Source organism: Syngnathus typhle, linkage group LG7 (genome assembly GCF_033458585.1).
Source record: "Syngnathus typhle isolate RoL2023-S1 ecotype Sweden linkage group LG7, RoL_Styp_1.0, whole genome shotgun sequence".
In the NCBI taxonomy this organism is placed as follows: domain Eukaryota; kingdom Metazoa; phylum Chordata; class Actinopteri; order Syngnathiformes; family Syngnathidae; genus Syngnathus; species Syngnathus typhle.
This window is the reverse complement of record NC_083744.1, coordinates 14,911,966-14,925,816: the sequence shown is the minus strand read 5'-3', so window position 1 is coordinate 14,925,816 and position 13,851 is coordinate 14,911,966. Positions and strand designations below refer to the sequence as shown.

The window sequence follows — 13,851 nt, the reverse complement described above, 5'->3', positions numbered from 1 at the left end:
CTGGCCTCATTCAGCAATGGCATTATGCCGCCATGTTTATTGCAGTGTATCAGCTGCTCTCAAGTTCCCAGCCTAGAGTTATTTTTGGAAATCAGGGTACTGGCGCGAGAGGTCCAATCCAGCGCTGTCTGAGGGGTGGGGGTGTTAGTTTAAATACAAACAAAGCGGTGCTGTTTTACTTTCTGAGGGCATCACACAACCTCACAAACCACCGCTAAGATTCTTCCATGTATGTGATCCGTATCCGAAATGATGCCGCTGAATTTAATAATCCCTAGTCCAAACCTCAGCATCGTTCCTCACGATCTAATCTGGTGCCGAGCAACGTTTCCCGGCTAATCTGATGCTCTCTCTGCCTTCCAGGTGTGGCGTGGGTGGCGGCGGGGGGTGTGGCTCAGCAGTATGGACCCAGCCAGTCGCTTACGATATTACTTCAGGCATCCATGGTCCCGCATCGTGGTGGCCTACCTGGTCATCTTCTTCAACTTCCTCATCTTCGCCGAGGACCCCGTGTCGCACAGTCAGAAGGAGGCGCGCATCGCCGTGGTGGGCAACTGCTTCTCCTTCCTTTTCAGCAACTACCCCGGAGCCGGGTGGAGCGTCCTCAAAGTGGTGTGCTGGATGCTGGCCATATTCACCGGCCTCCTGGCTGGAAAGTTATTTTTTCACCAGCAGCTCTTTGGTAAGTCATGCACACTGGAATGCGAGTCAAACTGTACAGAAGCTTTGTTGATTCAATAACTTTTTTCACAGCAGTTACGTTGACGTTAAAAAAAAGGCCCACAATAGCCAACACGTGAGAACTCTCACACAGGAAGGCCAGAACTGAGATTCAAATCCAGAATCAGAACTATGAGGCTGACATTTAACTACTAGTTATCCTGTAGACCTTTTTTAAATCACTTACGTACACAATTTGTAGAACGAGTATCTCGTTGATTGGTGTGATAAATCTTCGCTTTTACCGCTAGATGGCGACACTGCTCCATCATTGTATCATGTGGCTACAAGAGGTGTGCCTCGAAATGATTTTCACGTGAATGCCTTCCCGCTGTGACATAAATGAAAAATTCTTAACGACATATGACGTCATTTCCACTTTCTTGTATGTGTTTATGTGTGGCCAGCTCATCCATATGCACGGTACCCTGCTGGACAGAGCCTGCATCTCGGAGAGTAAACATGAATCATTCCTTATCGGGGGCGCAGTGACTTAAAGTGCACTGATGGGTTTACTGCCTTAACCGCCTTTTTTTTTTTTTGTAAAGTCACATCTGCAGATATATATTCTGCATGTAGCTCTAAAAGCAGGCCTCATTGGCACTGGAGGCAATTAAATCCAACCATGCAAGTGAATTCAATTATGCAACCGCGATGAGCCTTGAAATACCACAGAGCAAGACGTATGGTCTGGAATCTACGCTGGTCCATCCTAGTTATCTGGAATTGACGTTGAACATAGATGTTAGAGGGCAAGGCCTACAGAGCCTAGTCTTTATCTGAAATAATATCCACAGCAAAGATGGCTGCCTGTGACGTCAATACAAAAGGGAGAACCTCAAAGTGAATGCGTGCAAAATATATTAAGTCGTTTGATTCCGAGGGAAACACACCACAGGTCACAAGATGATCATCCAGCACAAGCGGTAGCAGGCGAAGTGCGAGTTGAATGTTTTCCCCGTCGGGATTGCTGATGATGAAAGACAATCACTCTCGGGTTATGGAAGCGACACGTCAAAGTGGTCCTTCATCTTCGTTGAAATCCCAAAGGGCACGTGTCCGAGAGAGCGGCACGTTATCGATCGGAGGAGATCATTCATTGAGTTTAATCTCTTTGACGCTTGACAAGATACTCCGACCGCCGCTGACGGTTCCCGCGTGTCCTTGTCACCTTCAGGTCGATACCTGCGACTCAAAGCCTTCCATGAGGACCATGGCTCCTGGATGACTATGTTCTTCACAACCATTCTCTCCATCTTCATCTTCTCACACATCTACAACCTCTTCCTGCTGATGGCCGGGAGCATGGAGTAAGCCACTTAACCCCCCCCCCCCCATTCTTACATCCATTTGTTCATGCCGATTGAAACAAAAAGCAGGTGGATGCTGACAGATTATTTTCAGCTCCACATATTCATCTGAGATCTTTCCCGGGTGAGGCCTCAGCACCTTCGCGTCAAGCTCCTGACAGAAATCCATTTCTGCATTCGTGAGGTGTCTGTCAACTAAGGGGGGAAAAAAAACTGAGCGCGTCGGATCTGTCTTGATGTTTGTTCCCGTGATAAAAAAAACCAAAAACTCAGTCCTGGTTCCAGCGCAGCAACCAGAATAGCCTATCAATCTGGCCAATTCGACTCCAACACCCCCATCCATCCGTTGCTCCTTATGGAAGGCTGCGAAGCTTTATAAATACCAACAGGGGGCGCTCTGGTAGCGGCTGTGTTTGTTTTCTTTCTTGAGCGCCCGAACGTTGCCAAAAACTGTTAATGTTCTCATTTCTGTTCTTTTGCGACATGTAAGAGCCGAGTTCACGCCTTGCTGGGATGAGCGCTGGCCTCCTGGTGGCAGGAATGCCTGCGGAGTCACTTTAAAAAAAAAAAAGAAAAAATATGACGGAGGCAGAGCAAGAAAGATGAGTAGGACTGCCTCATGCATGCAGTCTTTTGATCTCCATCCCAACCTTATTTGCATCACCCCCACCTCAACCACTCCCCTCAGCCTGCAGCATGCTTGCCACCGCACAAAGAAAAAGTTCAACGTGCCTTTGTGGCCGTTGGCGGCTCCCACTGCGAGAACGGGTGTTCCTGCGCATATAGACGCCATGAACAAGCTGCAGTCAAATCTTTTGAAAGGATGTTGTGGGCTTTTTTTTTTTTTGGCAGGAGATCATTGTCAGCCAGGATGTGCGCTTTAGGGGATCACACACACACACGGACATGCAGGCAGGCCACGTCTCACACCTCGCTCAAGGTAACTGTGGGAACATGAATGTGTGACCTCAAGCTGCAAGCCACCTGTGCCCTTTGTCATTGAATTTTGGCTCAGAGGGTCCCTTCAGTTTATTCTAATATTTATCCTTCCATGTCAAATATGGCAAAAGGTCATTGTGCACAAAATCCATCCATCCATCTTTCTCCAAGATGGTTGCTATTCCACTTTTCTCCCAAACAGCTCATAGGTTGTCTTATATCTGCTTCTAAATGGCACCCCAAGGATAGTAACTCATCAACATTCGAACGTTTAGCGTATATTTGCTACGACGCTACGTCGAGTCAGAAGAATAAAGCAAAACAGGAGCTCTCCGGGCTGCCAGCATCATTAACAGCCACCTCTGGGTCAACAGCTATCAACCTGTTACCTGCCGTGTGTCGTTTCAAACTCAGCCCGTGGTGGCTCACTGGGAGCTATAATCCATGTGACGGCTATTTGCATCTTAATGTAACTGTCAGAATGAGAGGTGGGAGGGAGGCAAAAAGGGGGGGGGGTATTTGTATGTGAAAGCAGGCCAGTAACCATCCCAGGAGCTTGACGGGGCTCGCCAACATTCGGTTAAATCATGCAATCCCAGTTCTCCGTTTTATAGTGCCATTAGCAGCCAAAATCAGCTTCTAATCAGACTATGTTATTTAATTAAGTCGACGCACCCATTAATCATGAGTAATATAGAAGGAGGCGGGGCTCAGCTGTGTGATCGTGGTTGGGAAAGAAGGTAGCAGTTGTTGTGTGGAATCACATCGACGTCTTTTAAGTAGCCAATGTTGTCATTCACAAAAGCTGACTTCATTCCAATCGGTGTTGTCTTCCAATCATCCTGTGATTGACTGACGGGGCCAGTCAAACGTGGATTTGGTTTTCCTCTTGCAGCCCCTGTCATGAGTGCTGGAGAAAATAATTGAATGCATGTAGGGGGATTGTATATGTGCAAATGGAAGGGGGGTATGTTTGAGAAGAGCGACACCCTGAAGGGGATTAGAAGCCATCACGGTATTTGCCGTTGTTAAACATGATCCGTTTTGTGCACGCGTGTTGTTCCCGATCTAAGCCGCGGCTAATGCACAGACAAATGGATTCAAATGGCGGAATAAATTATGTTGAGTGTCGCCTGTTGCACGCAGTCAACGTCATTGCAACATTTGACGGAAACGCGTCTGCCTCGCATGCACACTCCTACACATCAACAAGTTTCACCAAATGACTCATTAGATATTAAGGCGCGCTCCCACGTTGGCGCCGACGTGATTTACGAGCATCTGGGGATACCCGGCGTTATTCGAAGCAGTGAGGTGACACGTTTCTTACCTCGTTATATTTCTTCCTGCTGCTTTCTGGGACAGAGAGGGAGGGGGGCGGGGCGGTGGGCCGCGTGTGAGCGGCCATATGTCACTGTGGCAAACAGCAGCAGCAGCAGGAGCAAACAATAACCGTCATAACCTTGACGTGTCAACTGGGAATGGTTTCACTTTTTTTTTCTTTTTTTTTGTCCTCCCCCAGGAGTGGAGTTTTGGCTTTATTGACAATTTTACATTCCACAGCAACTCCTCAGTGTTGTGTGCTATAAATATGATATTAGCCGGCATGCTCGAAGTGCTCGAATGCATTTCAATGGCGAGTGGTCCAAGTTCGCTAACGTTCGCAAGGAGTCGAGTCGTTTACAGAAGCGGGGGGCGGCATGAGGTCACTCGCGTGGTCACGGTCGGGGGGTAGCTGAAAACACTTGCCCTCAAACGCCACATGATGTGAAAACGGATCGTAAAACGGGAATAGAAATCAAGAGTGCTGGATGACTCATTGGAGGGAAAGCTTTTAGTATGCCATTTTACAACCTTTATTGACGGCACCTTGATTTATCTCTCAATCCTCGACGTTTCATCTTTAGCCAAAGCTCAAATTCAACTCGAACGTTTCTAAAGACGAAGGTTAACACGCAGCGTGAGTGCTGCGCTACAAAGAAATGGAGTCATGACATCATCTAGCTGAACCTAATTCATTTGCCCTTTCTGTGTTACAGCAAGACTTTTTAATACTTTATTCCATCCAGAATAATCCCACATTTACCACATATTAAAAAAAAAGTGGCATAAGAGAAAAACATTTAACGTTACCTATAAATTTGATCGTCAAACAACGATTCTGAGTTTATAAGCGCAGACTTGAGAAGACTCCACAGAGTATTCTAATTGCGTCAATGTAAGACTTTAAAAAACGTCCTTGAATCTAACGACGGAACAAGCGTGGTAAACCCGATAAGATCCCACAGAGGATCCGAGCTGGCAGAACCGACTGGCGAAGCCGCGGGAACCATTTTGCGGCTGATTATTCACGACCCTCCCGTACTGTAATGTTCCACTACACTGGATTCTCTCATTAGGCTAAAAGTGACTCCAAAGGCCATTAAAGTTTCAGTCAGCATGAATAAGTCAGACTTCTGTCTCTGATCATGCAGCGCAAAGAGTCCCTAAACTCATCTTGGGAACCCGGTGAAACAAAAAAAAACAAAAGTTAAAAAGTGAATCTTTCAGCGCTGGGGTTGCTCAATTAAATATGTGTGAAGGGCGGGAAGTTGGCGCCGGGGTAGCCTTTTTAGATTTAAAGCCCTAGCGTGCGCTTCCAGGCAGCATTTCTACGAGTATCGATTAGAATTTTGCTGCGGGTAAATGACTCCCGACGGGATCCGCGGCAGTTAGGAGATGGCTGCCGAGCCACGGGATGTCTTACAGGCTTAATGTGCGACCCAATCAAGGCTGCTTTATTGCCCAGGCCGAGAGACATTTACGCCTCTCAGGTTTGGCCCCGATTATGCAGTCACTGATGACATGTAAATAACAATGTCCAAAAAAAGGGACATTTTGCATTTAGTGTAACAAATAAAAATGAAGAACACTGCTTTGCTGAAATGTATACACAACATGCAAACTAGTAATGCAAAACTCAACACCGCTGGAACGGATTAATGCTACTTCCATTCATTTGAATGGTGGGTCGTGATTTGAGTTAAAACGTGGTCACCGAACATATGAAACCAATCATTTGGTGTTTCCGGAATTTATTGGGTATTCATCCAATTCTCTATTGCTTGTGTTTCTGTTCAAGTCCTCCAGCTTTTCAATCATTCATTTCCCAGTCAGTCATTCAGCACAATGCCTTTGTTTGTGATTACCTGAACGAAGACATGCCTCATCTGCTTACGTCGGTGAACATGATGCAGTAAGATCATGTTCAAGTCATGTGTGCAGGAGAAAGCATTCTTATTGAGATTGGTTGAGAGAAACCAAGATTAATGGAGCTATTGACTTCAAATACAGCTCCTTGAAAGCCTGGCCAGTGCGCCATCCATTATAGCCCTGACCTGCAGGGGTTGGGGGGCGGGAGGCGTCCACCTGCTCCACTCCAGTCCTAAGACGGCCGAGAGGATCAAGGAGCCCCCCGCCTCCGACTCGCCGGCATTCATCTGACCCACTTCACCTCCAGAATCCCCTCACGCCGCCCCTTGCCTTTTGTTATTACAAAAAAATGGAGCTGCGTGGTTTGAGTTTGCGACGCCGCTTCTTCCCAGAAAAGCGTCTCAATTCATATCGCTGCGACATCACGTGGTCCCAATAATGGTTCCGAAACCGGTGTTGATTTGCAATCATTTAGACACCAGGCAAATTGGCCATCGCAAATGGATCATTTGCCAAACTCTGCATAGTCAAAATGGAAATTGGCGCTACAGGATAAATTGTGTTGGCGCTGGCGTGGATTGTTTACGGCCGTCGAAGGTCGAAAGGCGGCTCGTTGCTTCACACGTTGACATTGATCATGATTGGCTCAGGCAGTTAGCGTGAGCGCACTTGGCCCAGGCAGCTAGCATGAGCGCACTTGGCGCCACTGACTGTTTTCTCCGTCGCCTACTTCCACGTATTTTTTGCTCTTCTCTCACGTGTGGTAGGTCTCACATGGTGACGGACCAAATGGGCGTCAAGAACACCAGCTTTATGAAGATGGCTGCCGTGGGCACCTGGATGGGGGACTTTGGTACGGCGTGGATGGTGAGAGTCAACATATTTATTGGTTGATTTTTGCTTGACTCCACAAAATGATTGATGCTTACACGTCATGACATGTGACCTGAACAACACTGACAGTCCTAAGAGCTTAAATGAACGCTCAAGGCATTTCAGCCAATCAAAATAGTACATTATTTAGTTCGAACAGTAGTAGTAGTAGAACATTTTATTTTTAAAAATGCCAAAAATCCATCAGAAATTGCTGATGAACATTCACTATATGCTCCCTACTTTGGACAGTGGGAAATGTGGGATAAAAAATCGGAAGATACCCAAAAGTTACGGGCCCTAGACAGTCAAAGCATATTTTTTGTGAGGGGGACAGCGCCCCTGTGGCCCCCCCCTCTAGCTGTGCCAGTGCCCGAGGCTCGTAATATAATTATAGTGCTAAACACAGCAAGATTTTTTCTTTGCATCAGCTACATCTGCTGATTATGGTCAATGCTCGTGCTTGACCCCAATGCAAGTTGACTAACGGCTGGAAAAAAAAAAATTTATTTCCCCGCAAATGCAAGCAGTCAACGGCAAACAAAGCATGACCGCAAGTATTAGATGTAAATAACATGTATCCGTTTACATTTGCGTTTGCCAATTAGTGAACCCGCACGCAGCCAACTGCTGCCGCATAACTGACATCATCATATTGTCTCTCGAGAGGTACGCGAACGCAACATTAGCTTGATTCAAGTTAAGCCGAGTCTGACCGCGCAGGGCTAATTGGCAAGATGAATTGGTTGTGTTATGTCAGGCTCATTGAATCCCTTTTTGAATGAACCCCGTTAGCACAAATGACATTTTCCCGCTCATCCCATCCTCCCATTTTTTGCCTCAGCGGCTTTCGACGATTTAAAACAATTGTCCTTTATTAAGTCTTTGAGAATGGGGGTAACTCCGAATAAATTATATGAAGCAGTGAAACATCCCATTCAAAAGCACTATAAAATTTCGATTGCGTGTTTTAGCACGCACTTCATTCATAGGTCAGGTTTATCCTTTTCGGTGGCATTAGTATTCTGCGCGTACTGCGGAGAAAAAACAGGCCGTGGGATGAGAGCAAGACGTCTGGCCGGAGAGGAAAGAGCATGTCAGGCCGTGGCTGTGGCAAAGCGCCCATTCCGCAAATGATTCTTCTTCATTTGCGCTTTCCATTAATTCAACAAGGCGCATTAAAGATGCGTCTCCTCCACACGAGAGGGCGGGAAGCAACGAATACAGCCTGCAGCAGAGTGGATACTCGACGGGCACTCTCTTCCTAAAACCTCGACACACACAAAAAAATAATGAGATAGATGACGTGAAAAAGGACACGGGAAAAACATGGCAGAGATGACAAAACTACCGTAATTTTCAGACTATAAGTCGCACCGGAGTATAAGTCGCACCAGCCATAAAATGCCCAAAAAAGTGAAAAAAAAACATATATATGTATATAAGTCGCTCCTGAGTATAAGTCGCCCCCCCCCCCCCCCAAACTATGAAAAGAAACGCGACTTATAGTCTGAAAATTACGGTAAACGAAAACAGGCCACAAACCATTCTAATAACATGGATGGAAAATTAATTTATCGCCCTCTAGTGGACTGGAGGAGCTGTTTTCAATTGTAATGATTCAAATGAACATTTCTGGCTGTCACAATACTTTAGCAGAGCAAAAACGATGCATAGCCTGAATTTTCCAAACAGCTTAGTCCACACTCGTCTTGTAATTATTTCTACAGGTGACAGATATGATGCTTCAGGATAATAACTACCCACACTGGGGGAAAGATGCAAGAAGGTTCTGGAAGCAAGGCAACAATAGGATTGTCCTATTCTGGTAAGATGGCTTGATGAGTTATTTAAAGTAGCTCCCAACAGAAATGTGACTAAGTCTAGTGTGTGATGTGCCCAACGTGTGTGTACGCTACAAGCAGCCAATAGTTGTGTTAATCATCCATCATTCTCGTCAGCACCTTTAAACGAGAACAAGGCGGAAATCGATGAACGGGGCAAGGTCACGTGGTAAATTCTCTCCCAGGCTTTTTTTTGGTGTTGTTGTTCATCATGACCTTTCAATAAGTACTAAACAAATGGTGCAAAGCCTGGGAGACAAACAGATTGGAGGATCAGGGTCTCGGTCACGTTTGTACGTTTTCCTCTATCGGGGAGGTTAAAGTGTGTCTCCATCTCAGGCGCGGCTTTTTTTCCTCTGCAATGAAAGCCAGGTTTTCTTTTTTTATTTTTATTTTTTATTTATATACATATATGTTGCTCATTTGTTCAATTATTAATTATAATTAAAAATAATTATTATAATTACTACTCATTTTGTTGTATTACAGTCAAGTTATATATTTATTTAGTGTTTTCTAAATTGTATAACTGTCGCTGTTCCAAATTTGGTTTCTGCCTTGGAGGAGTTTCGCACTCTAAGAAATGTCGTTGTAGTTTTAAAGACTGCCGATAACTTTATTGGTGGTGGGGAAGACACCAGGCACTCAATCTTCTGGCTGAATATTATCGCAACATTATGAGCGGAGGGGGGGGGGGGGGAAAGCCTTGCTTGCCGGTTAACGTGACATTTATAGTCACGGCGGTGTTTAGAAATGCACGCGCAATTACACCTAATTTATCTTGTCTTCTGTATGTTGCTTTTCACTCCATTGGCTTCCTCTGTAGCGCCGCATTCTCCTCCTCGTTCGCCATGTAATAAACGAGCGCCTCATCTCGTTTGGATTTGGGGTGGGAAAAAAAGAAATGTTTGTTTCAAGCTTGGCTTCCACTCTAATTCATTGGTAAATCTCATCTCTCTGGCTCCTGGACCAAACGCGCCGCCGCAGGACCGTGCTTATCCTGCTGACGACATTGGTGGTTTCAGCCATCGCTACCGACTGGCTCTGCTGGGATTGCCTCAACCGAGGCTTCCTGCCCAGCGATGAGGTCTCCAGAGCCTTCCTGGCCTCCTTCATTTTGGTCTTCGACCTCCTCATTGTCATGCAGGTAGGCGCGCTCCCCAGTGGCCAATTAAAAACAACACACACACAAATGGGAGTCGCCGGGATGTCTCTCGGTTTTGTTCTCTGCAATTTCCCGTCCTCCCATCCCCCCCTTTCCCAATTCATCAATGACTGGCTGTGGTGCCGAGCAGCAAGAGGAGCGTTTGATCATGTTCAGCTGGCTTGGACACAAATACATTTTGATCTATTTTCCCTACATGTACTTGGTCAGTCCCACCCGACAGGAACCCTCGACAATCTGAGCTGGCTTCATTTCCTCTTATGATGACTCACAAGATCATTGGACACGCACGCACACAAACACAAACCGGCGCCTCCCATAGGAACATCACTCGGGCCTGTCTCATTGTGGCTCATAAATATGCAGATGTGTTTGTCCAGGCAAAAACAACAACTTCAAGGAGCGGCTAGTGAGCGTGAATAAAAAGTCTGGTTGGGATTGTCGTCACTCTGTTAATTATTTGCCTTTTTCCGCTTCACCGTACTTAAAACGGTTCAACCGGGCCGTTATCGATCACTTGGGATTATTATAAACACGGCTATGGTATCGTTCTATTTTAGGAGACGTAGACTGGAGAGAAATGCCAGACAAATGCTAATGTTAGCATAGCGTGACAGTATGCAATAAGGGTGGGACAAAATTGAAATGTAGCTTGAGTTGCTAAAGCATTGGAAGCTTCGTATTTGGCTGAGGTCAAGCAGGGGTCACCTTCCGTAGTAACCCATTCGCTACCATCGACGAGAATAGACGTCAAATCTGACTTTGTGCTGGGCAGTGAATGAGTTAAGCGCACCAGAAGGAGCAAAACCAATTTCTTATTAAAGCCCGATGCTAATTTGCATGGCCGCTAGTGTGGCGAATTTACCGCAATCATTCCAATTTTAATATCGTTAATTCCTTCTTCCACTTGAGTGAATCGCAACATTTCTTCACCGCTCGCTTGCCAGTCACGGTTTGCCCTGGAGTGATTGATTATTTTGGTCTGTCGCGACGCCTCCTGGTGTTCACCGAGACAACCCCGCCATGGAGGACGCTGCGGTTCAAACCCAGTTAATCCTCCCTGAGAAAACATGTGCGCTGTTGTTCTCAAGCTAATTAATGGATCTGTTTGAGATTCCTGCCTCCAAGCTATGGTTTACTTTTCTACCCGTGTCTTTGTAATTACGCTGCTAAAAAAAAAAAAAATCCTTTGTGTGGGTGTGTGTCTCGCAATACAAACCCAAAGTGTTTATTATCTCCATCTTTTGTCACTTTGGCTCGTTTCTTTTGCCGGAGGAGCCTAGAAATGCCACGCTCGTTAGCGCTGCTCATGGCCGCGGCCTCCGCGGCACGCACCGCACGTCTGCTGGGCCTAATTACTATCTTTGGACACTTTCACCGGGCTCGCCATGACTTTGACTCGTCGTCGAGGGTCTCCTGAGTTCGGCCTGATTTGCACGGATTGCCTTTTCGCACTGCTACATCTTTATATCGGCTCGTCCTCGCGCCTGTTTTTGTCGAAAGGAACCTCTACGGTAGTGACCGAGGACTGGACTTCATTAATAGCTTGGGACTTGCTATTCCCTCCAGAAATATCAGCACATTGGGAATTGCGGTGTGAATTTTAATATCGGAACACACACTAGGCGTTGCGGTATATGAAGTGATGCTCGGTCTATGAAATCCCAAGTATTGGACTTTTCTTAGTAATAAGTCAACTAAAGTATGTTTTGATTAATTTAAGCCTTTCATGGATTTATTATGATTAAATATTATTAAATTTCTCCAGCGAAAAAGTCCCATTTCCTTTTTTCAGAACACACCTTTAGTTATGCTCTGCGTGTACGCAGGACTGGGAGTTCCCTCACTTCATGGGCAACATGGATATCAAATTGCCAGGACTGCCAACAGCACAGTTGAATTTCAAGCTTCCTGTCTGCAAATATATCTTCAAAGAGGAGTACCGCATTCACATCACAGGTACGGTGACTTTTATTCTCAACCTGATTTGCTCCGTCGTGAACAAATATGTTCTTGTGTCCCCTCTCAGGTAAGTGGTTCAATTACGGCATCATCTTCCTGGTGCTGATTTTGGACTTGAACATGTGGAAGAACCAGATCTTCTACCAGCCGTACGAGTACGGTCAGTACGTGGGGCCCGGCGAGTACATCTTTAGCGTGGAGAAAGCCGAAAGCCTCAGGACGTTGAACCGCAGCACGCTGACGTACGAGTGGCGCGCCAACAACGTGGACCCGAGCACCAATCGCTCCTATAAAGAGCAGGACCTGTGGCTGCACAGTCGCTACAGTGGGGCTAGCATGGCGCTCAAGTGCCTGGCCTTCCTCCCCAGCCTGCTAACGTTCATCAGCTTCGGTGGCTTCATCTTGATGCTGGGCCGATTCTCCGACAGCGAGACCGAAAACCGAGACAATAGCTACGAGAGGATGAATCGCAAGTCGTCGTGTGGCAAAGAGACGGCCGTCACCCCCGAGGAAGGTCAGGACGTCGACGAGTCCGACGGCCTTAAGCGCTCGGGAACGTCCGTACCGCTACTGACGGAAGCCGAGGACGCCCCGGTGCCGCCCCCCGCCAGCGACACGGTGGAAGAGGCGCATCCCAGCGCCGCCGGTGACCTCGAGGCCTCCGAGGAATCAAACATCTCTCACGAGATCGCCTTCCTCAGGTGGCTCGGCATTGAACGTGACGCCGAGGAAACGGGCGTCTCTCATGACGTCGCCCACGACCCGCTGTGACCTGCGAACCGTATCGCGCTTCTACTGATCGTTTCTTACAGCTCTCATTTGAAACCAAAACCGGATCTTCCCAAACTGCGGCCTGGTGGATTTTTTGCATTTCCATTACTCGGTGTCTTATAACGGAGGCCTTTTCCTTGCTCCCCACCGCTTCCAGGTCCAATCAACAGTCGTGCCTTGACAATCATCCAAATATAATGTCAGCCTTCTCCATCAAAGTGGAGACGCGCTTTTGCCTCGATCCAAAGTGCCTATTTTTGGCCTTTTATTTCTTTGGGATATTGTTCTTTAAAATCTGCAACATTTATATTCACTCAACTGCCTTCTGCCATTTTTCTTTTGACCCCCCCCATCCTCCCTTCAAGATAAAAGACGAATTTGCATACATTTGTGAAAAGCTCATACAGAAAAGAGTCTTAATTGAATAACAGACGTATTACTCACAGACATAAGTGCAGTAATAGGATTTGCCTTTGCATTCATCCAAATTATAATTCACTCAATGCATGATGCTGTAATATTCTAGAATGTGTGTCATTTTTAAAAGGAGGCAAACAAAAGAATAAACCAAGAAGGATTTAAGCATTTACAGGAATGATAACTGGGCTGTGGAGAGCACAAATGTGTGTGTGTGTGTGTGTGTGTGTGTGTGTGTGTGTGTGTGTGTGTGTGTGTGTGTGTGTATTCACGGGATGAAGAGGTGGCTGTATTTGCCATAATATTCTGGGAAAACGCTCGGCTGTGTAATTTAAACATGGAACATCACTAAGGAGATTCGAGTAGTTAATGTGGAAACGTCTCTTCCAGTTTTTTTTTTTTTCAAAGCGGACAAAAAAAAGTTGTCATTGTTTGAATTCAAAATAATCTGATGAAGCAAAAAAATGTGTACATTTATGACATTTTTAAGATGTGATCTTTGGTCAATTTTAGGGTGGCGTTTGTGAGAGAAAAGAAAAATCAGCAATTTTTAATAAAGAAGGCACAAATGAGAGGGAAAAAAAGCATGAAAGTTAAATGTACTTTATTTCACTATGACACAATAACAAGCTGGGAAATAAAAAAAAAAAAAGAAAAA

At 46.0% G+C, this 13,851-nt stretch overlaps 1 protein-coding gene across 1 annotated transcript; it reads left to right on the top strand.

Annotated features, from left to right (window-relative positions):
- Window positions 1–402: 402 nt before the first annotated feature.
- Window positions 403–12,776, top strand: tmem117 (transmembrane protein 117). Its single transcript, XM_061282640.1, has 7 exons — window positions 403–682; window positions 1,898–2,030; window positions 6,929–7,028; window positions 8,765–8,862; window positions 9,866–10,025; window positions 11,873–12,002; window positions 12,073–12,776. The coding sequence occupies exons 1-7, from the start codon at window positions 403–405 to the stop codon at window positions 12,774–12,776; spliced, it is 1,605 nt and encodes a 534-aa protein (XP_061138624.1).
- Window positions 12,777–13,851: the final 1,075 nt, after the last annotated feature.